This window comes from Xiphophorus hellerii, chromosome 6, assembly GCF_003331165.1.
Source record: "Xiphophorus hellerii strain 12219 chromosome 6, Xiphophorus_hellerii-4.1, whole genome shotgun sequence".
NCBI classification, from domain to species: Eukaryota; Metazoa; Chordata; class Actinopteri; order Cyprinodontiformes; family Poeciliidae; genus Xiphophorus; species Xiphophorus hellerii.
The window spans coordinates 30,525,292-30,550,202 of record NC_045677.1 but is presented as its reverse complement, the minus strand read 5'-3'; the positions used below and the strand labels follow the sequence as shown (position 1 = coordinate 30,550,202).

At 50.2% G+C, this 24,911-nt stretch overlaps 3 protein-coding genes across 3 annotated transcripts; 2 read left to right on the top strand and 1 right to left on the bottom strand.

Annotated features, from left to right (window-relative positions):
• The first annotated feature begins 834 nt into the window (after nt 1–834).
• fastk (Fas-activated serine/threonine kinase) lies at nt 835–7,180 on the top strand. The gene is made up of 11 exons (XM_032565182.1): nt 835–1,000; nt 2,804–3,593; nt 3,663–3,981; nt 4,186–4,373; nt 4,443–4,591; nt 4,663–4,879; nt 5,055–5,214; nt 5,572–5,663; nt 5,787–6,372; nt 6,454–6,568; nt 6,760–7,180. The coding sequence occupies exons 2-11, from the start codon at nt 2,846–2,848 to the stop codon at nt 6,844–6,846; spliced, it is 2,661 nt and encodes an 886-aa protein (XP_032421073.1). The 5' UTR covers nt 835–1,000; nt 2,804–2,845; the 3' UTR covers nt 6,847–7,180.
• Nucleotides 7,181–7,375: 195 nt separating this feature from the next.
• ubtfl (upstream binding transcription factor, like) lies at nt 7,376–15,686 on the bottom strand. Its single transcript, XM_032565183.1, is given in 19 exon segments — nt 7,376–7,740; nt 8,020–8,124; nt 8,651–8,791; nt 8,870–8,917; nt 8,982–9,171; nt 9,305–9,570; nt 9,651–9,821; nt 9,893–10,006; nt 10,317–10,358; nt 10,430–10,571; nt 13,337–13,464; nt 13,535–13,645; nt 13,729–13,849; nt 13,930–13,994; nt 14,078–14,233; nt 14,306–14,389; nt 14,469–14,644; nt 14,711–14,810; nt 14,924–15,686. Coding segments are annotated over 19 exon segments (2,511 nt in total). The 5' UTR covers nt 15,203–15,686; the 3' UTR covers nt 7,376–7,668.
• A 1,316-nt stretch (nt 15,687–17,002) lies between these two features.
• On the top strand, nt 17,003–24,823 carry tmub1 (transmembrane and ubiquitin-like domain containing 1). Its single transcript, XM_032565184.1, has 3 exons — nt 17,003–17,456; nt 19,198–19,576; nt 24,291–24,823. Exons 2-3 carry the CDS (start codon nt 19,212–19,214, stop codon nt 24,640–24,642), a joined length of 717 nt encoding a protein of 238 aa, XP_032421075.1. The 5' UTR covers nt 17,003–17,456; nt 19,198–19,211; the 3' UTR covers nt 24,643–24,823.
• Nucleotides 24,824–24,911: the final 88 nt, after the last annotated feature.

The following is a 24,911-nucleotide window of genomic DNA, read 5'->3' as shown; positions in this document are numbered from 1 at the left end:
GAATCAGGGACAAAATTCTTCCAATAGAAAACAGATGAAGGTGCAGAAATAATATCTTGTTGAAACAGGGCATGAATAGTTCTGTTATTCTTACAAGTAGAAGAATAACACGCTTTACTAACAGTGGAGTCAGTTACATTCAACAAGGCCTGATATTCATCAACAACATTATTTCTAAAGAGTTCACATATTTCATCAGTTACAGCATCAAACACAATATCATACTCTTTAGTAGTTACAGTGAGGTTATACTTGGGTTTGAACTCACTGTAACTGAGTAAACATTCATTTTTGTTAAATAGTTGACCCACCAGAAGGATTTTGTTGTTGAACCATTTAGGATAAAATAAAGATTTATTTTTGTGAAGGATGTATTGATTATTCCAGATGAAGAATTTATGTGGATAAAAATTATGTTTACATATAAGTGCCCATGAAAGAAGTGCTTGTGTGTGAAATGCAGAAAGTTTTACTGGTATTTTCTCTACATTATAATTACAGAGGAGGAGGAAATTAAGAACCCCTACACTGGAGAAAATGTAATTTGGGAAAGTATTCCAATTGGAGGATGGATTTTTTAAGCACGACTTTAACCAATTTACTTTGAATGTATTATTAGAGTTGTGAAATCTAGAATATCCACCCCTCCTTTTTCATAAAAAATCATTACCACTGATTTTCTTAAGTAATGTATTGAATAACATTTGGTCAATAGATTTTATAGTTTGGGTTAGGGTTCCCTCCGCTTTAGATAACAATACCCGTCCTCTAATACAAGTTTAATTTAACCGCGAACCAAAAGTAAATCCTCCTGGTTTCCCGCCGCAGGGTGGCGCTGTGGCCCCTTCTGTCGGTGCGGGCCAGGGACACCGTGATGGAGTCTGCGGACTGTGTAGAGGAATGAACGGGCTGACTGATCACTGTTTTCCCGCTGAACTTGGACCGTCAGCGGCTTCTTCTTGTTCACATAGTGGAGTGACCGGCAGTACTGAGCTATGAGGTAACGAATCCGCCACTGTCAGGTCCTGACCCGGGTTAAAATCTCGGAGAGCAGCCCGTTGATCCTGTGGCAGAGAGGGGGAAGGACAACTGTACCTCCCGGAGCTACCAGCCAAAGCTACTGGAGCCCAGAGGAAGCTTAGCTTAGCATGTAGCATGATTACCTTAGCATGTAGTCTGGGTTAGAAGCGTACAGCCGCTACTAGCTGCAGAGTTTGTCTCTAAAGAGACTCGGTCATATATGATATTGTGGTCATATGTTACTGTTAAACGGAGCGTCTCGAGATGCTTGAACCCAAAGGAAGCTGCTGTCTTTGGCAGTACATCCCGTTAGCTCTCGGTTAGCATATAGACAGAATTAGCTTATAGTTAGCTGGGGTGTTTAGTTCTGAGGAGATGGACACTGTTTGGACCGGACGGTTGCCTTTAAAGTGGTTGATAATTCTCCTCATATGATCTGGAGGATTATCAGTTAAAATATGTCCGGGAGAAGGTTGGAGTTACTGCAGGAGCGAAGGGCAGACATGTTGGAAGTGCAGCTGACAGCAGTTGGGACTCGGTCTAGTCGCCTTATTCTAGCTCAGAGGTCAGGTGAGGTGTCAGGTGGACTTGTTGGACCTGAATGATGTGATAATGAGGTTCAGGTTGACAGGTGAAGGTTCAGTTTCCTCTGACCAGGTCTTATTGCAACACACATTCTCAGCTGGTTGGTTGGTACCAGAACTGATTCGTTGTGACCCAAACCCAGTCATGTTAAACTAAAAACCGTTAATAAACATTAAAATCACCGGCTCTTGAACAATAGCCTGTGGATCTCTGCGGGTTCTGATCCAACAAGGATCTGACCTCATTTATAATCCGGTCCAAGCCTTTTTCTGTCCCCAATCAGATTTTTATCTGGGTCCCCCAATACCAATATGTCAACACCAGATAATTCCTCATTCCTACGATAGTCAATTTGTATAACAAACCTACAATCATTAGCATCTTTTGTAACTAGCTGACCTGTTATTATAGCTAGTAATTTTAACTATACAAGAGTAACAAACTAAAAAATTGATTTGGATTTTAAAATGCAGAGGTACTAAATTGTGCCATATTATTGTATCTGTGAAAATAACATCAGCCTAAAAACAATAAATTTACAGTAATCAAGATTGCAAGGTGACAACCATCAACAGGAAGAGATCAACCATTAGTGCAACAGTTATAAAAACAATAGGAAATTTCTTTTACATGTGTAATAGCATAATAATAGCAGCTTCTGAGGCTGCTACCCCCGCGACCCGACCCCGGATAAAGCGGAAGAAAATGGATGGATATCATTTAGTTTATTTTATTCAATGTTGTCTTTTTCTATCATTCTCGCTTGGTGCTCTTGGGGGCCCTCTGGTGTGGGGGGCCTCAGCAGCTGTGGCCCTCAGTGGGTCAAAGGTGTGTCTCTTCACCTGGACCTGGAGCGACCCCCTGCTTTTCTGCTAGACATTTAGAGCTCTGAGACTTTCTCAGATCATGTATGAGGAAATTAGTTGGCATGTTACCAAAATGTCCTGTTAACCAGCATCAGTACCGACTAGAACCAGCCCAAGTCCAGTTAACAAAGCTGAGGTCCAGGGGCCTCCTATGGCACCTCCTGTTGGGGTCGTTGACTTGCAACAAGGTTCTAATTACAGGAACTAATTGGGCCAGCATAGAAGTGACAATTAGTCTGTGGACTGGTCCGGTTCTGGTCCTCTGGGAAAGTGAATGTTAGCAGAACCTACTGGGTTGTGTGTAACGGTGTGAATATTATGGGATGTTGCAGGAGAGCTGAGCCGGAGCCTCCAGGTGGTCTGGCTGCTAGACTATGCTGTGTTGGTCCACTGGGTGGCGCTTCCTGAGTCCAGCTCACCTCCTCCCTCCTCGACACGCCGCTCAGTCCGTCGCCATGTACGCCACCCGCCTCTACAGCACTGCGGGGGGAGGAGGAGGAGGCGGAGGCGGGCTTAAACAAGGCAGGAGGGCAGGGCTGGCGGTGTTGGAGGGTCCTCAACCTCACCTCCCCCACCATCTTCACCCGCCGCCTCCCCCGACTTACCCTCTCTACCAGGGCCGTCCAGATGCCCACCGAGGACCTCACTTCCACCATCACTACCACCCTCACCACCTGGCTCCACCCCCTATGCCTCCACATTACCAGCACCATGTGCCGGTCCACTCCTACGGGGGAGGAGCAACGGCCGGCGGTGGCGGCAAGAAGAAAACGTGGAACTTCATCCATGAGAAGATGAGCTATGACACGTTTTTCACCATGAAGCGTCTAATCGAACGCTCGCGGCAACCCGACGAGGTTCTGCGCTGGGTCACACAGAACCCCGCCAAGATCTCCCACAACCATTACCCCGTCGCCCTGCAAAAGATCGGCCAGCTGCTGCAGGCCACGCCATCGCCGCGGGTCGCCGGGGATGGCGCAGAGGGCGAAGCGTCAGAGGCAGACAGGCGGCAGATCCTGGACCAGCCGGATTTCCAGACCCTCTGCAACGCCATCGTCAACGACTGCGCCAAGTTCGACAACTTCAGCATCGTCAACTGCCTGTACGCTGTTGCCTCGCTCGGTAAGGCCTTCACACAGCTCACAGCCTCCGCCCCCTGACTCTGACCTCACTGAACCTTTGTGAATCCAGGACTACCTAGTGACTCCAAGGTGGTGGTGGTACTGGAAGCGGAATCGCAGTCCAGACTGAACCAGTTCAACCAGAAGGACGTGTCCATGGTGTTCAGCTCCAGCATGCGGCTGCACCCGGGCAGCCAGCACCCGCTGACCGAGGCCTGCCTCGCTGGCCTGGAGAAGAACCTGGAACGAGAACGCCACCCGCAAACGCTGTTCCTGCTGCTCTCTTACTACCGACTCAAGTGGCGCTCGCTGCAGACGCCAGATCCGGCTGCAGGGGGTGCCGCCGCTATCAGCACGCCTTCGAACCCAGAGCAGCTAGTCACCAACAGGTGAGTCAGGTCTGCGGCTGATCCCCGGTCAGCCGGGGGCCGTCCAGATGCCCACCGAGGACCTCACTTCCACCTTCACTACCACCCCTACCACCCGGCTCCACCCCCTCTGCCTCTGCATTACTAGCACCATGTGCGGAGGTCCACTCCTCCCCCGTAGGAGTGGACCTCTGAGGACTCTTAACGGCTGATTTGTGTCCTCAGGAAGATCCTGCGACTTGTCAAGCACACTCTGGCCAGCGTCAGCGGCGTCCGCGACCAGGAGATGGCACTGTTGGATGAGATGCTGGCGGCCTGTGCTCGAGAGGCCAGTAACAAGAGTCTGGAGCTGATCTTCAGCTCTCACCTGTTCTACCAGAACCGACAGGAGAAGTTCATCAACAGCCTGGCAGGTCGGCTCCCTGAGAACGTCCATGTGTCCACCTGTCCTGATCTAACTTTGCTGTGACTGTCTCCTGCAGAGGAGCTACCCAAGAAGGTGGACAGCATCACGCCATACACCATGGCCCTAATCGCCAAGTACATTGCCCGCCATCGGCTCCGGGAGACCCGGCTTCTCGACACCATTGCCGACTTTCTGATCAGGAAGGCCGAGTACCTGGATAGTAAGGTGAGGATGCCTCCACCTCGCTGTGGAGTTGGGAAATGCGGGCGTGCTCTGACCAACGTCTGTCTCATCAGGTAATCCAGAAGCTAGTGTTCCCATTCAGCAGGATGAGTTACCGTCCGTCAGCCGAGCAGCAGTTCTTCTCCCGGCTGGAAGAGGCGGTGGAGCTCAAGGCGCTAAGCTCGCCGCTTGCCACCGTCAACATCCTCATGTCCCTGTTCCAGCTTGGCCACTTCCCTGGAACCGTGCTGCACCGAGTCTTTTCCTCTGCCTTCATCAGCAATGTCACAAGTGAGCAAACAGTCAAACCCTTGATACCCCGTCTTACATGGTACCAGAGAGACAGCCAGTAAAACAGTCCATTAAACCGTAGTGGAACCAGCGTAGACGGCCTGAACTGGTAGATCCCTTTGGTAGAATGGCAGCGTGATGCTCTCCCAGTATAACCAGTATCCTCTGCCCTCAGATAGTCCCTATGCGCTGATTGTCAGAAGGTACCTGTCTCTACTGGACGCAGCTGTAGAGTTGGAGTACCGTGACTACATCGGCCCTCGCCTGCAGGACGCACACAAGGTGCTGATGTTTGACCATGCCCTCACAGCGGACGAGGTCAACCGGAAGTACAGGTAAGACCTGCGCACACCTGGATCAGGACCAGGCCTTTTCAGAGGGTCCGCAACCAAGACCTTGGTTTTGGCATGCAAGGTGGTCCAATCAGAGCTGAGCTTTTAGGGCGCATGGCTGGATCAAAGGGGGCAGGGCCTTTAAATGTGAGTCAGAAATTTCCACAACCAGAGACAGGCCGATTCTGCTTTTGGGCCCAGTTTGGGTTGGTCCGACAGAGTTGAACAAACATCGGAGGTTCTGAGGGTTCCTGAGCTGGTACTAACAAGCTTTTGAATCTGTTGGAGATGTGTCAGCAGTTACAACCAGAAGAACTTGCTGGTTCTTTTGGGTCTGACTGGTTCTGTCGGGTCTTCCAGCTATAAAGGTCTGGTGGCTGAAGCTCTGCGCCAACTGCTGGGAGAACATAGCTACAAACAGGACGAGGTGCTGCCCCCTGGATACTACACAGGTACTACACCCAGACCCACATGACCATGCAGTACTACACCAGAACTAATTAGCTACTACAGCGCCCCCACAGGGATACCCTGGTACTGCGCAGTATTACTGCATGTCCTTGTTTTTCCTGCAGACTTTGTGCTGTGGTTGGATGGTTCTGGTCGGGTTCTGCCCATCCGGTCTGGACCCTGTGTCCATCCCCCCTGCATAACCGTAACTACCAAGTCAGCTGCAGGGGCCGTTGCCGCGATGACCGCAGAGCTACAGTGCTTCTCTCCGTTTGTGGCGCCAGAGGACGGCGGCGACCCCTCCAGTCCGGCGGCCAACGGAGCGGGCGGGGCCACAGAGGACAGGGCCTTCAGGCCACATCCCCCAGAGGGCCCCCTGGCCGTCACCGACGCCAGGCCCCTGGACTACGGCCCCTACTACGTTCCCGCGGCGCAATTCTACCCGGGCCTGGCCAAGGAGCCGTCGGTGGAGAGCCAGGACAGCTCCACCCTCAGCAGCCCCCCGTCGGACGGCGCCGCCCCTCCCCCTGCAGCCCCGAGGGGCCCCGACTCCCTCTTCCAGTTCTCCATCGGGAAGATTCTGGAGGACGAGGGGGCCGCAGCCGCCTCGGAAGTCCAGGGTGCGCAGATGGCCGGGTTCTTCTCTGAGGGGGCCGCCGCCACCAGGGCGGACCCGGATGGCCCGCCCCCAGAGCAACGGCACATCCGCAGGTTAGTCCCCATTCAGTAAATCGATTCTGGACCACAGCAGAACCGGGCCACAGCCCCTGAACCCGACCCTTTTCTGTGCAGGGTCATCCTGTCTGTGAACGACAAGTGGCACTACTGCCACAACTCTGAGGTTCTGGTCGGGTCCCGCGCCATGAGGGACCGCCACCTGCGACTGCTGGGCTACATCATCCTGCAGGTCAGTCCAAACGTCCACAACCAGAACCAGACTGATCAGAGGAGTCCAGGTCCGCCGTCCTGCAGGCGTTTCGCCTGAAAGGTTCTGCAGAACGCATCGGGTCAGTCGCCTTCAGGACGACGGACCGAGACCAGGAGCACCCCCTGTCAGCAGGTCATGTCACCCGCCTCTGGTCTCTTGTCCCCTCTCAGCTTCCGTACCACGAGCTGGAGAAGCTGAACGGCATCGAGGAGGTGAAGCAGTACCTGCACCAGAAGCTGCTGGATGTCCCACTATGACTGAGTCTGTGTGTGTGTGTGTGTATGAAAGGCGGCGGGGCCAGAGCTCACCTGTCACTCTGACCGGAGGGGGAAGTGCATCCCTGATTGGTTAATAACTCCCATCAGGCCGTGTGAATGGTGTTTTTTTGTTGGCGGGGTTCTGTTTTCTAGAGTAATGTAACCATGGTAACCGTGATGCATGTGGGAGTTTTTAAAGCATGTGCCAAAGGTTGGAGGGGAGGTGTGGTTCTTAGGGTTAAAGGTCAGATTATTTATTTGTGTATCAGGAGAAGGACAGAAGTTTGTTTATATTCTATCAGCTGAAATGTGTATAAAAGCTGAACAGAACCGAGTCTGGGTCTTTATTTCATGTGATCCAACCAGTGGAGCAGAACCTGGAGCCTTTTCCACGGAGCGGTCCGGGTCGGGTACGGTCGGTTCTGTAATCAGTTTCCATTGTGAAAGCGGTCCATAGAACCCTGTACCGGATCAACCAGAACCAGAGGGACCCGTTCAGTGTAACGGTTGCAGTGATGGAACCAGACGGTTTGGAAAAAGTGCATTTATTGAGTTTCTCTCGGCCTCCGGCTGATTGGAGGTCCAACACTGACTCCGCCTCCTGCATGTCATCATGTACAAACCCCGCCCACCCAGAAGAACAAACAGGAAGCCATCATCCTGAAATGTCTGTCAGATAAAAACCAAGTAAATATAAACTGAAACGCTTGTAACAGGCTCCGCCCACTTCCAACGGCGCTGCCTCGCATTGGTCTGCTTGGATGACTGGCAGAGGAGGAGGCGTGGCCTGCACAGCCTGTCCTCTTCAATGAGTGGGCAGGGCTAATCTGAGTCCAACTCGCTGGATTCCTCCGAGGAAGATTGGTCGTCATCCTCCTCTTCATCGTCATCGTTCTGAGAATACAAACAGGAAGTGGTTAAAAAGGTCCCCATGGTAACGGAACAAGCAGCAGGGGACGACAGATGGCCTGGGCTCAGTGCCGCCCGCTGGCCGTCAACAGAGCAAAGAGAAAGGACGGCGTCCTGCCTCGGGGCGGAGCTACAGCTTACACCTGTCCAGCTCTTGACTGAAACTAGGACAATGGATCAATATAAACCTGCTGGTTAGTTTCACAGCTAGTTCCATCACCGTGACAACCAAAGAAGACTGAAACTACAGCAGACCCCCCTTACCTCATCTTCATCCTCGCTGTCTGAACTTCCTGATGTCTCATCGTCTTCATCAGAGTCTGAGGAACCGCTCTTCTCCTCCTCCTCATCGGAGTCAGACATGTCCTGCTGAGAGTCACACAAACACAGCGGTTCAGAACCTGGCAGACCACACCGAGGGCCCAGAGCCTGGCAGACCGCACAGAGGGCCCAGAGCGCCTGGCAGACCGTACCAAGGGCCCAGAGCGCCTGGCAGACCGCACCGAGGGCCCAGAGCCTGGCAGACCGCACAGAGGGCCCAGAGCGCCTGGCAGACCGTACCAAGGGCCCAGAGCGCCTGGCAGACCGCACCGAGGGCCCAGAGCCTGGCAGACCGCACAGAGGGCCCAGAGCGCCTGGCAGACCGCACCGAGGGCCCAGAGCCTGGCAGACCGCACAGAGGGCCCAGAGCCTGGCAGACCGCACCGAGGGCCCAGAGCCTGGCAGACCACACCTAGAGCCCAGAGCCTGGCAGACCGCACCGAGGGCCCAGAGCCTGGCAGACCACACCTAGAGCCCAGAGCCTGGCAGACCCCACAGAGGGCCCAGAGCCTGGCAGACCGCACAGAGGGCCCAGAGATACTGATGGTTTCCAGCCTGCGGGGCGTGATCCTACCTTGGCGCGATATGCCATGGCCCTCTTCCCCACGGTGACCCCTGGGGTCACAGCCCTGGCTCCGCCCACCTTCCCCTTCGCCGTCACCCGGACCTTGGCCACGGGGCTGGCGGTGGCTTTGGAGGAGCTGCTGCGACGTTTCTGCCAATCAGAGACAGGCTGAGGGTCAGGTGACCTGCAGGGCAGAAGGGGAGGAGGGTGCGGCTGCGGCGGACTCACCGAGGAGGAGAACTCCTTGTAGACGGCGCGGTCCTGTGGGGACAGCGACTGCGGAGGACAGGAGAAGTGAGCGGGGGCGGTGGGCTACCTGAGGGCTGGGGGCGGGGCTTACCTTGACCCAGGCCTCCAGGTGGGCCTTGTACTCCACCTGCTGCTCCTCCACCTGCTTCTTGTACTTGTCCTTCTGCGCCTGGCTGAGCTTCTGCCAGCGCTTGCCGATCTCCACCATGCGCTCCTTCAGACTGAAGTGGTTCAGCTCTCCGTTCGTCAGCAGCTCCTGGGAGAACATCTGGTAGCCGCTCCTGGGGTCAGAGGTCGCACTCAGCGGGGACTGGACGGTGACCGGAACCGGGCCGGTTACCCTCCAGCTCTGGTACCGGCCCGGTTCTGGCCCCGGATAAGAACCAGAACCTGCGACGGCGGTCCCAAACTCACACTGGAGGCTTCTTCGGCTCCCCATCGAACTTGGGCTTCCTCTGGCCGACAGGGGGCGCTCTCATCTCCAACAGCTCCCTCTAGAGGACAGCAGCAGTTAGCGCACACTGCAGCCAATCAGGACGCAGGGGTCAGGGGTCAGGAGGGTACCGAACCTCGTAACGTTTCTGGTCCTCTGCTGCTTTCTTGATCCAGGGAATTTTCTCCTTTTTCTCCATGGAGCGCCAAGCCGCCTCCATCGCCGCCTGCGCCTTCCTGCGGTCACTCTACAGGGGTCAGAGGTCAGCACAGAGGTCAGGTAATCTCTCGTCATGCTGAGCTGCTGCCCCCTCCCAGTCGCACCCACCCGGTACTTGGCCAGGTAATCTCCTGTCACGCTGTGCTGCCACGTCTCCTCGGCGGTTTTCGGCGTCTCTGGAAGCTTCGCTGTCTTCCTGGCGTCCCGTCGCTCTCTGGGCGCTGAGGCTCCGCCTGCGGCTGCTGGCCACGCCTCTGGCTCCGCCTCCCGGCCGCGCTCCTGAAGCAAGACAGAAGCTGTGCTCAGTCAGGGCCACCTGGTTCTGGTTGTGGTTGTGGTTCTGGCGGCACCTTGACCGATGGAGACTTGGCTCTGAGAGGGCTGGGAACCACGCCCACATTCAGCTTGGCTCCGCCCATTTTCTCCTCTGTCAGGACTCGGTCCCGCTCCTCCTCAGGAAGGCTCTGCAACACAGCGACACGTTACGGTCGGCCACCTTGTTGGCCGCCGGCCTGGACTGACCTCTGACCTCTATGTGAATGCTACCTGCACATATCTGACCTCTGACCTCGAATTTATGTCATTTGTTCCTATTGTCATGGCAACACAATGCTAGATGTAGTGATGACTTCATGACCTTTAGCCTTTCCACTAGCATCAGTGAGCAACTAGCTACTGCTGTTGCCATGGCGATCTATCTGCAGCCTGGTTCTGGTCCGACGTGACCCGCTCACAGAGGCCAGAACCCGACCCAGTCAGGGGGTGGAGCCTCACCTCCAGGAAGCGCTGCAGGTCCACGTCGTACTGCTTCTTTTTCTGCAAACAGGAAGTGGTGTTAGAGGTGGAGGGAGCAGGGTCGGTACCAGTCGGGTTGGGTCGGGACCGACCTGCTCGCAGCGCTTCTGGAACATGTCCTTCTCCTTCTGGGTCAGCATCTTCCACTGCTTGCTGCACAGCACCATGCGCTCGGTGCTCGGCACGTCCTTCATGTTGACCATCAGCTCAGCGCAGTACAGGGAGTAACCGTTCCTGCAGGGGTCAGGGGTCGCTGGGGGTTAGGCGACCCAAATGTTGGACCGCATCACATTTGCCATCAAATGATTAGTTGATCCAGGACTAGTTGAACACGTTGCCTAAATATGTTGTAATTTTCCTACCGACTAAAAAAATTGTTGTTTTTGATACGCCAAAACTCATAATTACTTCAAAAATTTACATCTTTTGTTATATTTTTCAACCATGGAGGTCGCCATTTTTTCACCGATGGGTTGATGACGTCATCAGGTTCATTCTGCACTGGAGTGTACAGAGTAAACACAGGAAGGCTGACTTTACCTTAGTAGTTTATCATATTGCGTTTGGTGTCATTTTAGATCAGTGGTTCTTAACCTTTTTTGAGGTACCGAACCCATCAGCTTCATATGCGCAGTCACCGAACCCTTCTTTAGTGATAAATAAAATATATTTTTCTTCCAAATTCAAGACATAGGTATATGTTTTTTTACTGGTGCACAAAATGAGCCGTGCATGAACGTCACTTTGCTCAAAGAACAAAACCATGAACTCAGCAAGTTACGGTGTTACTTTATTCTGGCCCCCCAAAAATATTTCAACCCCCAAAATATATTTTTTACTATTTTACTTATTAAAAATAAATTTGGATTTTTTCAAAGAATTAAAAAATGTTCTTAATTTTTTACATTTTAAATGTAATTAGTTTTTTGTCATTTTGAATCCACAAAATACTTTTTTGGGGCCAGAATAAAGTGTTGCACAAATGACATACCTGCAAATCAGTGAGACTCCTGCTGTTGTTTTTGGGAGACCAGTTCAGAGAGGCGTGGCTTCAGAGAGGCGTGGCTTCACCTTGGCAGGTGCATCTTCAGAGCAAAGTCTGTTCATTTTCTTCTTTTTTGCTCGACATATTTAGTATGGATTAAAATATTAAGAAAGAAACCACGCAACGTACAACTACGACAGCCACTAAATTCCCCGCAGCCCTGATTGGCTGAGCAATGTAACATGATCCTCTGCAGCAAGTGATGGCCCAGCGGGGCGCGTCATCACGACTTTACACAGGTGTGTCTTTACCTCCGCGGCAGAGGCTCCGCCGAACCCCTGAGACCGACTCATCGAACCCCTGGGGTTCGACCGAACCCAGGTTAAGAACCACTGTTTTAGATGATGCCACACTGTGGCACTATCGGCTGTGGTAGAAATTAAATAAATAAATAAAAATTGAAGCGAATCTGGATAATTTCCCACATGACAGAAAGGAGAGCGCAGTGCGAAAGACCTGATCTGGACCCTGGACTTTCCTCCACAGCACTTTGAGCCATTTATACCAGCAGAACCGAAATAAACGCCGTGCTGAGACTTGCAGAGCTGGACGCTCTGCGAGATGCTAACATGAGCTATACTGCCTGGGTACTGACATCACCGACCCGACCGGACCCACGAAGGTCCGGTGTCGGTGGTAATCAAGTCCGGTGTGGCTGTTAGCACCACACCGGACTCTACATAGCACAGCTGATGCCGAACCGGACACAGTGCTACAGACACAGGGAGAAACAAGCAGCGCTAACGGAGCTATTACTACCGGAAATGCTAACGGAGCTATTACTACCGGAAATGCTAACGGAGCTATTACTACCGGAAATGCTAACGGAGCTATTACTACCGGAAATGCTAACGGAGCTATTACTACTAGAAATGCTAACGGAGCTATTACTATTAGAAATGCTAACGGAGCTAGCTCACCGGTACTGAATGTGAAACCACCGTCAGTAACAGCTGTTACCGAACCGGACACAGAGCTACAGAACCACTTACTGGACCACACAGTGACCAGGTGAGTCTCATTCATTGTTTCATTACGAACCTGAAGGCAGCAGCAGCCAACTCTTCCTCTTCCTCTGTTTGCTCCTCCTCTTGTTATTTCTAGTTCTGATCGGTTTCAATGCGCTCCGGTTCAAATTAAAACAATTTAATAACGTTTCTCATCACTGGTTCGGCTGGAGGAATCAGGCAGTTGGATCAATGCACATCATTTATCGTCTCCAAACATTTTCTGGTTCCAGAAAAGAACCGCCATCGCAGAGATCAGGTTCTGGTTCTGCTGTTACTGGGCAGCTCACTAGGAGGGATGCTGTGGGCCAGCGACTGGATGCCCTGCTGGTTCATGAACTGTTTGAACTGGGACCAGTTGACTGGGAGCCACCGGGCTGAACCGGCAGTGATCGAGCTGACCTGGAAAATGTCACTGGGACCAGTTTCACCACCACAACCTCCAGCGTTTCAGGGCTCACCACTCAACTTTTCCAGATTTCCTCTTTATCAGAGCTACATCTCTGTTTCTCTGACAAATCTAGCCTAAGTTAGCCTTGCATAGAGTAGAGCAGCTTAACCTGGGTTAACTTAGTCCATCTTACTCTAACAGAGAGTAGTCTGGCCTAGCTTAAAGTAGCCTACCATAGCTACTTTAAGCTAGGCCAGGTTACTAGCTTAATGTAGCCTAGCATAACATAGAGTAGCCTAGACTACCCTACCCAGCTCTCTGATTGCAGGACATGTCCATGATCAGTTGGATTTCAGCCAATCAGAGCAGGGTTCCTGCCTTTCTCTGTCTCTGATTGGTTTAGACCACAATCTGGGCCTTAACGTTCAGGCTGCAGACTGGGCGCACTGGGTTGACACAGCGCTACAGACAGTGGAAGAATTTACAACCCTATTGGTACCGTGTATGAGTAGGGTAGTGGTCCTACTGGTTATACTGGTGGTACTGGTGGACTCACGGCGGCGGCTTGGTGGGCCGTCCATCGAACTTGTCCTTCAGCTGTCTCTCGGCCTTGGTGAGGACAGAGCGGACGTGTTCCTCTGAGTTGGAGTCTGGGTGGGCCTCGTGGTACGCCCTCATGCTGTCCTGCAACACAGAGTCTGGCAGGTCAGAACCAAGGCAGTGGTTCGGGCCAGAACCACAACCAGAACCTCACCTCATAGTCCTTCTGCAGCTCCAGCGCCTTGCTGATCCACTTCAGCCTGCGCTTGTCGGACAGCTGGGACCACTGCCTCCTCAGCGCCTCCTTCAGCTCCTTCTGACTCACCTGAGGACACACGGTTCCGGTCAGTGGACGGTGCCGGGCCGGCAGCAGAACCGGGCGGGCCGGCGGCAGAACCGGGCCAGTACCTCTGGGTGCAGCTTCATGTAGGCCTTCTTCTCGTGGTTGTACCACAGCTGCTGGGGCGTCTTGGGTTTCTCCGGCAGGTCCGACTTCTTCCTCTCCTCCATCAGGTCCGGATGCTCCTCCCTGCGGGACACCATGCATCAGGACAGGACTGGAACCACTAGACCGGAACAACGGGACTGGAACCACTGGACGGAACTCACCTGAACCGGGCCATGTTCTTCTCAAACTCCTCCTTCTCCCGCTGGAACTCTGTGATGTACTTTTGCTGAAACAAAGCAGAGACATTGGGACCATGTGAGCTGGTTCCGGTTCTGGTTCCACTTCCTGGTTCCTGGTTCTTGTCTTGACCTTCTTCTTATCTGGCAGCTCCTTGTACTTCTTGGACAGGATCTTGGTGAGGTCCAGGTTGCTCATCTCCGGATGGATCTTGGCGTATTTGGCCCGTTTCTCCATGAAGAAGCGGAAGTAGGGAGTCAGCGGCTTCTTGGGGAAGTCCGGGTGGGTCTGGACACAGACACCGGGTCAGAACTGGTACGATTCTGCCGCTGAGCCCGGTTCTGGACCCACACCACTCACCTTCAGCTTCTTGCCTTTGTACGGGTTCTTGACAAACTCAATGGCGTCCACAATGAGCTCCGTCATGGTCCGGTACTTCCGGACCTGAAAACAGAACCGGAATGAAAAGTGAGGATCCGGAACCCAACCCCAACCCACTGGGCCCACTGGCGGCGGGCCGTACCTCGGAGGAGACCTTCTGCCACTTCTGGCGGCACATGTCCCCGGTGAAGCGGCCGAAGCCGACCTTGTCCCAGTCGAAGTGCGACTCGGTGGTTTTGTACTTCATGGCGTCTCCGTCGGGCAGCAGACCGCGGAGCCGCTCCAGCAGCGTCAGGCAGTCCTCCTGGCTCCACGCGTCTGCGGACGGACAGCCGTCAGCACCATGATGCTGCCACCACCAGGCCGGGGCCGAAACACACCTACCTGTTTCAGCCTTGATCCTCTGAGCCGCAGAGATGCTGCTGCTGCCGTTCATCGTGACGGAGGCTCTGCAATCACACACACACACCCATCTGTCCTTCAACTGAGACACACACACACACCTGTCCTTCACGTTGGACATGTTTTTCTGCCAGAATCATGATTTCAATTTTGTTTTAGTTCACCAAACAAAATCTTTCAGAAAAAATAACTGACACTTTTAGATGAGCATAGTTTCACCAAAGAACCCTCCAGAACCTCCCTTTGGGTCGGGTCAGGACTCCTGGAGGAGGTGGTGCTGCCTCCTCCTCCGCTGGCCGGTAGGGGGCAGGACTGAGCAGCAGTGGTCTGGCTGATGCAGCAGCAGCAGCAGCTGGGAGCTCCACTGAACCGGACCGGCTCTGGTTCTGTTTCGAGAAACCATGTGGGGTTTTCTGTTGAACCGGGACCTGCTGTGCTGACGGGTCCGGGTCTCCACCGAGCTCTGGGGGCCATCAGGGGCCGCCCTTCAGGAGCCTGCCCGGGGCCCCGCGGACTGAGCGGGCCGCCTGGCTGCAGCTGCCCCGGTAATGGCGTTCCTCCTCCGGCAGGAGTCAGCACGTAGCTTTCGCTGGAAGGCGCACGGGAATCTGTCTAAATTAGGAGTAAAAGCGGCCAAACTGCGGAGATTAAACCGTTTCTGTGGTTTAATCTCCGCAGAACCGCTGGTTCCGACATGTGCAGCCGATAATCCTCTTGCAACAGAAAACCGCAGAAACGGTCTGAAATGACCTGGAATGCTGTTGAAAGGTTCTGGAAACACACCATCTGCGGTTCCCCCGGCCGAACCGACCCGATTACTAGAACCAGGAGCTGCTATCGGGTCGCAGCGGGAAGGATCGAAGTCGGTCCCCCAGGAAGCCTCACTGCGAAGCCGCCATGAATGTTCCGGGGACTCGGGGACAACCGAGCAGAAAAACCGAGAAATCCGTTTAAAATACGAAACTTTCGCTTACCTGATGGTTCTGTTGGATTCCCGGATGGTTCCCGAACAGAACCGTGCCGGTTCGGCTGGTTCTGAGCCTTTCTTAGAGTCTGTTTTTTGCCCGTAAACCCCGGGGAGTCAGTTCGAAACGAATCCGACAAAAGGAGCGTCTAGCTCGGTATGAAACTCCGCCCCGCGCCGCAGGGGGAGGACCTCCGGGGGAAAACATGAGACAAAGGCGGAGGATGAAACCAGAGCCGCGGACAGAGCAGCAGCCAGCCCCGCTGCTGGAATAACACAGCTTCAAACTCTCTCTGGTTCGGTTCTGGTCCCAGTCCAGATTATGTGCCAAGGAGCGCACAGACCACGGGGGCCCGCGGACCGGACGGGGACAAGCCGACGGATCCGGTGAACAGAGCCTCCTCTGCGGCTCGGCTCGGCTCGGCTCGGAGCGGATCCCCGGCCCAGAGGCAGAGAGGACCCGCGCGCTGCCGGAAGCCGGCCGCCGAGAGGACACCAGGCCGGGTCCACACTGCTCAGAACCTCCTGGTGGTTCTGGACCCAGACGGTGGAAGTCCACCAGGAACCAGGACAAGGTTCTGGTACCATAGCGGGTCCGCAAGGTGAACCTGTGGTTCTAACACTTTCTGCTCCTGAACAGCAGGAATAGAACCGGAACTTTAGAGTCCTAACTGGGTCACTGAGTGATGATGATGATATCATCATCATCATCATCATCATCATCATCTCCATCCAGACATCTTCAGCAGCTCTTGCGACCCATAATGCACCGGGGTGAACAAACTGTGTTGTTCACGCATGCGCAGTTGTAGCATAAGCAGTTTGTTATTTGGTCCCCAATCACTGAACCCATTAATAAACCCGAACCTCTGCTGGTGTCTGTGTTTATTTCTACCTGTGATGAACTCTGACCTGGTGAGGAACCTGCGCGCTGATGGCTCCGGCTCGCTGTTGCCCCCTGCTGCTCCGGCTGATTACATTATTAAATGACTGTTTGTCATTTTCTTTATAAATGACAAACAGTATACTCAATGACTTGTTGAGGTACAAAGAACATAACAGTAAGGCAAATGATAAAAATAGAGAAGGATTTCAAACAAAAGAAAACCAGAGATCATTCTTGACGGAGCGTCTGTAGATGAACACCAGAACCGGGCCTCAAAACCTGGAGTCAGAACCTGGTTCTAGAGTCAGAACCTGGTTCTAGAGGTTCATCATAATGGTCAGACCGGTTACGGAGCTACGCTATCAGATGAATCAGAGGCTGTTATTGCAGGCAGTGACCAACAGGGGGCGAAAGTCGCCTCGGTTCTGTCTGAACAGCAGCAGAAGAAGCGGCAGCAGCTAGCGCAGATTAGCCTGTTAGTTTGGAGGCTAAATGCTCTGCTATGAAGCTTCTTCTGTGAGACGGTGAGTTCTGGTTCCCCTCTGGTCCGAACTTGGGTCGGACCGGTCCGGAACTACTTCCGGTGCCGTTGTTAGCCGTTAGCTCCGGGTTTAGCCAATTGCTCAGGTGAGCTCAGGTAAGAGCAGCTCAGAACACTCTGCTGGTTCGGTCCGAGCTTCCCAGCAGGGCCAGCTAGCGGTCCAAACGGCACATCACCGGGAAGAGAGTACGAACCGGGAGCTTTACACCGACCGGAACCAGCCGCACATGAATAAGGTCCGGAACCCGGAGACGTCCTGAGGCAGCTGCTGAGGAACAGGTTCGGTCCGGTCAGCAGAACTCCAGCGGAGGTTCGGAGCAGCCTGGACCCAGAAAAGGTTGGTGTTCTGGATCAGCAGAACTTCTCCTGGTTCCGGTTCGGTTCTGACCAGAAGTGAAAGTAATTTTAATTTCTTGCCGGTATGATGACGATAACCGTCAGTGGCTCTTAATGCGAACAGAACAAATAAAAACATGAATATTTCCCTCTTCAGGCAGCAGAAGCATTTCATAATGTGGAAGGAATATTTTGGTTCTGGCTTACTGGGTGGAAACTAATTAGTTACATGTATTGCAGTAATTACAGTTTGTCTAATTTGTACTTTAAGTTGTTTACAAAATCTGAACTTTTACTTGAATTTGTTTTGAGTAAAGTTACTCAGTTAATTTCATTATTCAGTCAAATAAACCAAGGAAACGGCAGAAAAACGTCACTGATGTTTAGTTCAAGTCACTTCTGAAAAAAAGAAAAGCCCTTATTGAAATTAATGCTTCAGTTTAACTGTAAATATGAGAAAACAGGTTCATCAAATATTGTAAACGTTCATATTTAACAACAAATGTAAAGTTTTATCAGGTTCTAATTTCTATTGACTGAAACTGAAAACAAAATCAGGAGCTTAGTTTGGACTCGGTTATTTAAACCTAGCAGAGGAGGGACAAACAGCTGAAATAAGATATTGGACATTAATGTCCATTAAAATACACAGAATATTTTGTGCTGCATGTTTATTTATAAATTTGCTCCTTTAAATGAACATGTTCTCCTTTCCTTTGTGATGAGCAGAACTTTGTTTTGCTCATCACTAAGGAACTAAAGTAACATTTTATTGAGGTATTAGTTACTTGTAATAGTAACTTTATCTGTATTTAAGTGCAGGTTACATAAAGAACTACTTTAACCTGAGTAACCTACATTATGGGATGTGGAAACATTGATGAACCATTCATGTTGTAACTCTGCCGTAACGTTTCATCTCTGTGTTTTCTGTCACACAAATTCATTGTTTTCTGCACTTTAATCAAGTTTTGATTGAATTAAAAAATAATTCACTGTTTTACTTTAAGGTCAGTAAACGATCAGCGATTTATTGTTCGTGCGGTCCAGCTGCACGCCGCATGTTTTATGTCTGTGGACCACCTGTGTAAAATGTCCCAGTCCATAAATCAAACGCACCGATCCGACCAGCAGCTACCCACCTTGGGAAGAGTCGCTGAGTACCAGTGAAATCTCCGGCTATAATTTAATAATCAGTTGTTTTTGGGGGTTTTAATTGAGCAAAATAACGACAAACATCAACTAGATATTCTCCGTTTGCTTCTAACTGGGACATTTAGTGACCAGCAGACAGACGTTAATCATGGCGGAGAACGGTGTGAGGGCTGCTGACCCAAACCAGGAGCTCCAGGAGCGGAGAGGCTCCAGCAGCACAGACCGATCAGGAACTATTGGGAATGAAAAATGATAGATATTTACAAACAGATTAAGATTTAGACTGCCTGCTGCTAGCAGATCTATCCTGACTCAAACTGCAGCTGTTGTCCCGCTGCTGCGTACCGCTCTTCTGCAGGTACGCAGCAGCGGACCGGACCGGACCGGCTTACTGTCACCCCGGGTTCTGACTCAGAACATTCCTCTGAGTTCTCTGGAGGTCTGTCCTGCTCCTGGTTCTGTTCTGGGTCTGTTTTGGATCCGGTTCTAATGATTGTCACGTGCATTTAGCATCAGTTGCCATGGTGACTGAACCAGAGGTTCCCTGTATTTGTCTGTGCTGCTCACCTGAGCCGTCCCTTGTTCAGGTGCGCTGCTGGCGATGGCTCTGATCGAAGGCGTGGGGGACGAGGTGATGCTGCTGTTCGGCTCGCTGCTGCTGCTGATGGTGCTGCTGCTCGCCTGGGTCTCCACCCGCACCGCCGAGCCCCCGGAGCAGCTGTTCCCAGGACACTCCCCCTCCCCACAGGACACGCCCCTCTCCTCCATCGCCTCTGTGGGTGACGGCGCTCTGTCCGAGGCTCCGCCCACCGGCCCGTCCCCCCGGGAGGAGGCGGAGCCCGAGGCGGGAGACGGGGCGAGGCGGCGGGGAGCGGAGGGGAGCATGGTGGTTCGCCTGAAGTTCCTCAACGACACGGAGAGAACGGCCCAGGTCCAACCGCACGACACCATCGGCTACATCAAACGGTACGGACCGAGTGCCAATCAGAGCCAGGAGGCAGGTCTTAGTGTTGCCAATCACCCTCTAAGTGGCGCTGCTCATCCCCCCCGGCATCCCTACAGCCTGTTTCTGATAACACAGTCAGTCATGAGTGCTAGGCTAATTAGCCACAGATGATGGTGGATAAACAGGTTTTCAGTGACAGTAAGTTGTTTCTCTGCCAATAGCATATTTAGCAGCGAGTACATCAGGATGATTGACAGCACTAAGCCAGCAGTAGCAGCTGATGGTGCCTCATAACAAACTAACAACCTTAACCCAGAGTCAATAAGGAGACTTGAGCAACATTCACCCAACATGTCAGACAACCTCTGCTGTTCATGTCTGTTATGGAATTAATTTTTGGTAAATGTTTAATGTTTGGGGAGCCATCCAGGATGGCGGCCATCTTGGCCATTGCAGTAGTTTCATAGAGCGCCATGTTATAGACAGCTAACCAATCAGTGACTAGTGCTGGACTTTATCACTGTCTTTACTCAAACTTGACTAAAAAACAAGCCTCCGGTCACTAGGTGGCAGCAGTGTTCAAACTAATCAACAGGCTGCTGTTCAAGCCAGTAGAAGCAGCTGGTGGATTCAAGCTGGGATGTTTTGGCCCAGTTAAACTCCTTCCACCTCATTCCTCGTTCCTGTCCTTCAGATGTGCGTTCACGTTCATGTTGGAGGGCTTCAGTGCGAATTGCGTCCCGATTCTCCGCTTCCTGCTTTAGCCCCTCCCCTTTTCCACACTTATGCTAAACCCGCATCCAGGGAGAAGCGAAGGAGAAGAACCTCGCTGCAGCAAACAGGAAGGGGCGGGACGGACCGCTGTCAGTCTCAGACCTTATTTGGAAATGGGACCATTGCACTCTGAAAGTGAAGGGGGCGCTGTTTCCTATATTATCTACGGCCTCCGGTTTTTATTTTCTTCTGAAATCTGTGATATATCTTCACCTTTAGGAAGGATTTTCACTGTCGGCATGTTTTTGAAATATTCTCTTTTATTTACTGCAACGCAGCTCAGTTTTTAACAGATTCTGTAGCTTTCTGTTTACTTCTAAATCTGTTCTTTAGTCGCATCTTTTTGGGTCTACTACTGCCTCTATAATAAAAAACATTTACAATGTATGCATAAGAAACTTAATTGAGCAAAAGTTAATAACAAACAAATGAATTAGATTCACAGAAAAATAACGAATCTGGTTGTTAAACAGATACAAGTAAAAATTCACATTTTGCTTTCATGGTGCTTTATGTCATTCTGATAGATTTTTACTTGGTAGAGTCTTATATACAGGAAAAAATAATATGAAACTATTTCAACTATCATGGTGAAAATTTTCCTTTGACTCTAAACTGATCAAAATAAAACACATTCATAGAATTGCAATATCAACTATTTGTTTGAGTAAAACACTTAGGGAGATGCTACAGGGAGATGTTATGATTTAGTTTGGTTAAGAATAATTATTGCACCGTCAATAAATAACTTCTAATGGATGTTCTCAAGTACCAGAGGAAAACAGTAACTCCTTCCTGAGCTCACAGGGTCAAAGTGATGAATAAAGAGGACGGATGCTCTCTGCTGAAATATTCCTTCCATCTTTCATGTTCTTTCAGCAAACAGTTGAGACAGAGTTGATTTTGGTTTCACCACCATTTACCTGATATTTTCTTTACCTGTCTGTTATTCTGCAGCTCATGTGACCAAACCAGCCGAGGAGGTGAAAAGTTAAAACACAACACTGTCTTGTACACAAGCTCTAGTTGGCTAACCCAAAGATCACTGGGTCTTCTAAAAGATGGAGTCTCTGAGAACAGTTCTTAAAAATCCAGCCAGTGTTTTCAGCAAAGCTGAGCTGCCTGTCCAGGAACGACCCAAACGATTTCAGATTTGCCAAAGTTTCAACAGGTCGGCCATCGGGAGAACCTGGAACCACTTTACTGTCAGGTTTTGTTTAGGTCATTTAATTAGCTCCACCTCCTTATGAAAATGAAAAAGTATGGTGTTTTATTAAAAAAGTTGACTTGTACAGTGTCAATAATGCCAGAATTAATAATCAATAATTTGAATGATTTAGTCCCATTTCCAAATAAGGAACTAGTCTGCCATGTCTCCGCCCTTCCTGCTGCTGCATCCAGGCGGACTTTGGCGAAGTGTATTTCCCACAATTCATCACGGCATGTGATTTTCAAAATAATTATTTTATTGAATACATAAAAATAACGATAACATGCTCACATCAGCAAGTCAATAACAAACATAACAGAAAAAACATCCCATCTCCTGTGCTAACTTTTCCCGCTGAACCTCCGAACTTCGGATCCCGAACAACATGTGCCCCCTGCTGGTGTGGCGGTGCTAGTGCAACACCTGTTAAATCAAACCGAGGCTCCAACAAATGACTAAAATGAGTGAAAAATAAAATAAGTGGACGTGTTAGGGGGCTCCTAACTGGAACTCTTCCTTTAACTCATACAGTTTTATTGCGTTTATTTTCTGCATCTTAGACATCTTTTGTAAAAGGAAGGTTCATTTTTGAGAGCAGAGAAGGAACATTTTGCATAACAACATTTATGCAAATATTTTGTTACAATAATTGAACATTGACTGAAATTCCAAATTCTTTTTCTTTGACAAATAAACCAAACTGAATATTTTGTAATGAAACAAAATCCACATTTATGGCTTTTGAAGACAAAGGTTATGAAATAGATGTAGTTCTTCTTTACTGTGATGTTTTGAGCTAAAAGGCAGAATTAAGGCAATGTGTGTTTTTATTTAGCCTTTATACTAAATATAAAGGCTTATAGAAAATAGTTGGACAAGCACATTAGTAATGTTGTGTGTGAAGAACAAAGGAGTCAAATCCCGTTGCTAACATGAACACAAAGCTATAAATGTCTGGGCAAGGTGAGAGTTCATCTATTAAACTGACTGGAGATGAATACAGAAACAATAAGCTGGAGTTTAGACATTTTTAATAATAGCCTGCTCACAAATAGCCGCCTGCCTCTTTATTATTACACTGAATATAATTTCAGATTCTTCTATAACGTTTCTTCAGGTTAACTCAGAAAGTGAGCTGTTATTGTTACAGGTTAGTTTTCTAGAGTACAGAAAAGTTATTGTTAGGGAAGCTCAACTGTGAAAAATTGGACTGATATTGATACGCGATAGTAATACTGCTGTTATGTTAGATTTACCAATGTTTTATTTGATCTTTTTTTAAAATCTGATTACCCAATTAATCGTAAGAATAATCAATAGATTACTCGATTACTAAAATATTAGTTTACAACAGCCCTAATATATTCTAACTCTTCAGCCTTGTTAGAAGATTCAATTTTATCATATTCAAACTTAAAGATGGAATAAATTTCCTGTATAATATTCCCTTTAGAAAATCTTGCTAACAATGAATATTAGTACATTTTGGAAATATGGAAATGCTCACAGTGTCAGCTGTCTGTCGCAAAAAAAAAAAAAAAAAAAATCAGTTTTCAAAGTATTGAAATCATTTTTGTTTTTGTGATTATATTGAATTTTGCTCTGTATTCAACAAGTCATAACAAAACTCATTAAAACAGCCAAATATCTCCAGCGATGACTTTGGAGAGCAAAAATATCTTTACTGTACATTTAAAATCGTTTTTTAGCAGTAACTGTCTAAACAGCGACCAGTCCGCCATTTTGGATGTCGACGTTTCGACCAGAGACGTTCTGTCCGGTTCTCACCTTTTGCTGCTTGGAACCAGAATATCCTGATGTTCACCTCCTCCGAGTGCTCACTTAAGAAAAGGTCCCGGAGCGCGGGGTGAGGGGACCGGGGCGAGGGGTGAGGGGCCCGGAGCGAGGGGTGAGGGGACCGGAGCGAGGGGTGAGGGGACCGGGGTGAGGGGCCCGGATTAAGACCGAGCCTTAGAAATGTATCTGCCGTCAAAGGGGGAAGATGGGGAAGTTTGACAGGAAAGATGGCAGCAGAGGTCAGTAAAGCAAGTTTCATGCCAGGCTGAGAGATTTCTTTTCAAATACAACCAGAATTACAAAAACAGTCATACTAGCAGAATAGTTATAGTGCCAGATTAAAGACGCAATATTGCTGGAAGAAAGTTGTTAAATCCTCTAAATAGTCAAATGACTTTATTAAAAATAAATTTGGGTAAAAAAGCTTCAATAGAGTTCTGACCAGCTCTGGTTCTTTCTTTGAAATAAATCGTTTAAAGTCGTGCAGCTGATCATTTCTGTCTGATGTGTTGAAAGATTCAGCATTTGATTTGTTTTGATGATGAAGAATCATAAAATCACGACTTTATTCTCTGCAGCTTTACTGATATTTAAAACACAAAGCTGAGCTCTTACTAAATAAAGCACTTCTCATCTTTTCTGACACGCTGGAATTTAAACAATGCTGCTGCAAATAAATGTTAGAACAATAAATATCTTGTAAAAGATAAGATTTTTCAGACGGAGCAGCTCTGGTTAAATGGAAAATGTTTTGAGACTCACAGCAATAAAAATGATTCAATATCAGATCTGCAACAGTATTTAAATGAGGAAGTGACCCTGCCGCCGTGTTTCCTGGATACACAAAGCTGGTGTAGAGCCAAGAGGTCTCACTCTGTGTGGTTCCTCCAGTAACTGATTAGCAGCCAGCTCTGTGGAGTTCTGACCCAGTTCTGCTTTCTCTGCCCCTCCAGAACCTACTTTGCGGGTCAGGAGCAGCAGGTGCGTCTCATCTACCAGGGCCAGCTGCTGCAGGACGACGCCCAGACGCTGGCCTCGCTCAACCTGGCCCATAACTGCGTCCTGCACTGCCACATCTCCCAGAGCGTGGCGGCGGGGGTGGCGGGGGGCCCGCGGCCCGCCGACCAGGTCCAGGTGGCGCTGAACGTGGGCAGCCTGATGGTCCCGCTGCTGGTTCTGATGCTGTCCGTGCTGTGGTACTGTCAGATCCAGTACCGGCAGTTCTTCACGGCGCCGGCCACCGCCTCGCTGGTCGGCATCACCATCTTCCTCAGCCTGGTGGCCTTCGGCGTCTACCGCCGCTAGCCGCTCTCTGATTGGCCCGCCGCCTTGGGCCTGCACATTCTGTTGCCATGGAGACGTGGAGCGCGACAAGGACTCTGATCTTTATTTTTTTAGCTGCTGTTTCTCTGTAACTTCTCATCACTGTGCCTCAGTTCCTCCTGTCTGATCTAATCCAGAATAAATCACTAATTTATCCTGCTGAGTCCGACTCTGAATGCCGACCCAGTTCTACTGGTTCTATTGGTTCTACTGGTTCCACTGGTTCTATTTGTTCTATTGGTCCTACTGGT

Excerpts from the sequence above, each read along its gene's own strand:
- fastk (XM_032565182.1), top strand. The coding sequence starts at position 2,846 with ATGCTGTGTTGGTCCACTGGGTGGCGCTTCCTGAGTCCAGCTCACCTC. Across the intron at positions 3,982-4,185 it reads GAGCAGCTAGTCACCAACAG|GAAGATCCTGCGACTTGTCA; the intron begins GTGAGTCAGGTC and ends TTGTGTCCTCAG. Across the intron at positions 4,374-4,442 it reads GTTCATCAACAGCCTGGCAG|AGGAGCTACCCAAGAAGGTG; the intron begins GTCGGCTCCCTG and ends TGTCTCCTGCAG.
- tmub1 (XM_032565184.1), top strand. The coding sequence starts at position 19,212 with ATGGCTCTGATCGAAGGCGTGGGGGACGAGGTGATGCTGCTGTTCGGC. Across the intron at positions 19,577-24,290 it reads ACCATCGGCTACATCAAACG|AACCTACTTTGCGGGTCAGG; the intron begins GTACGGACCGAG and ends CTGCCCCTCCAG.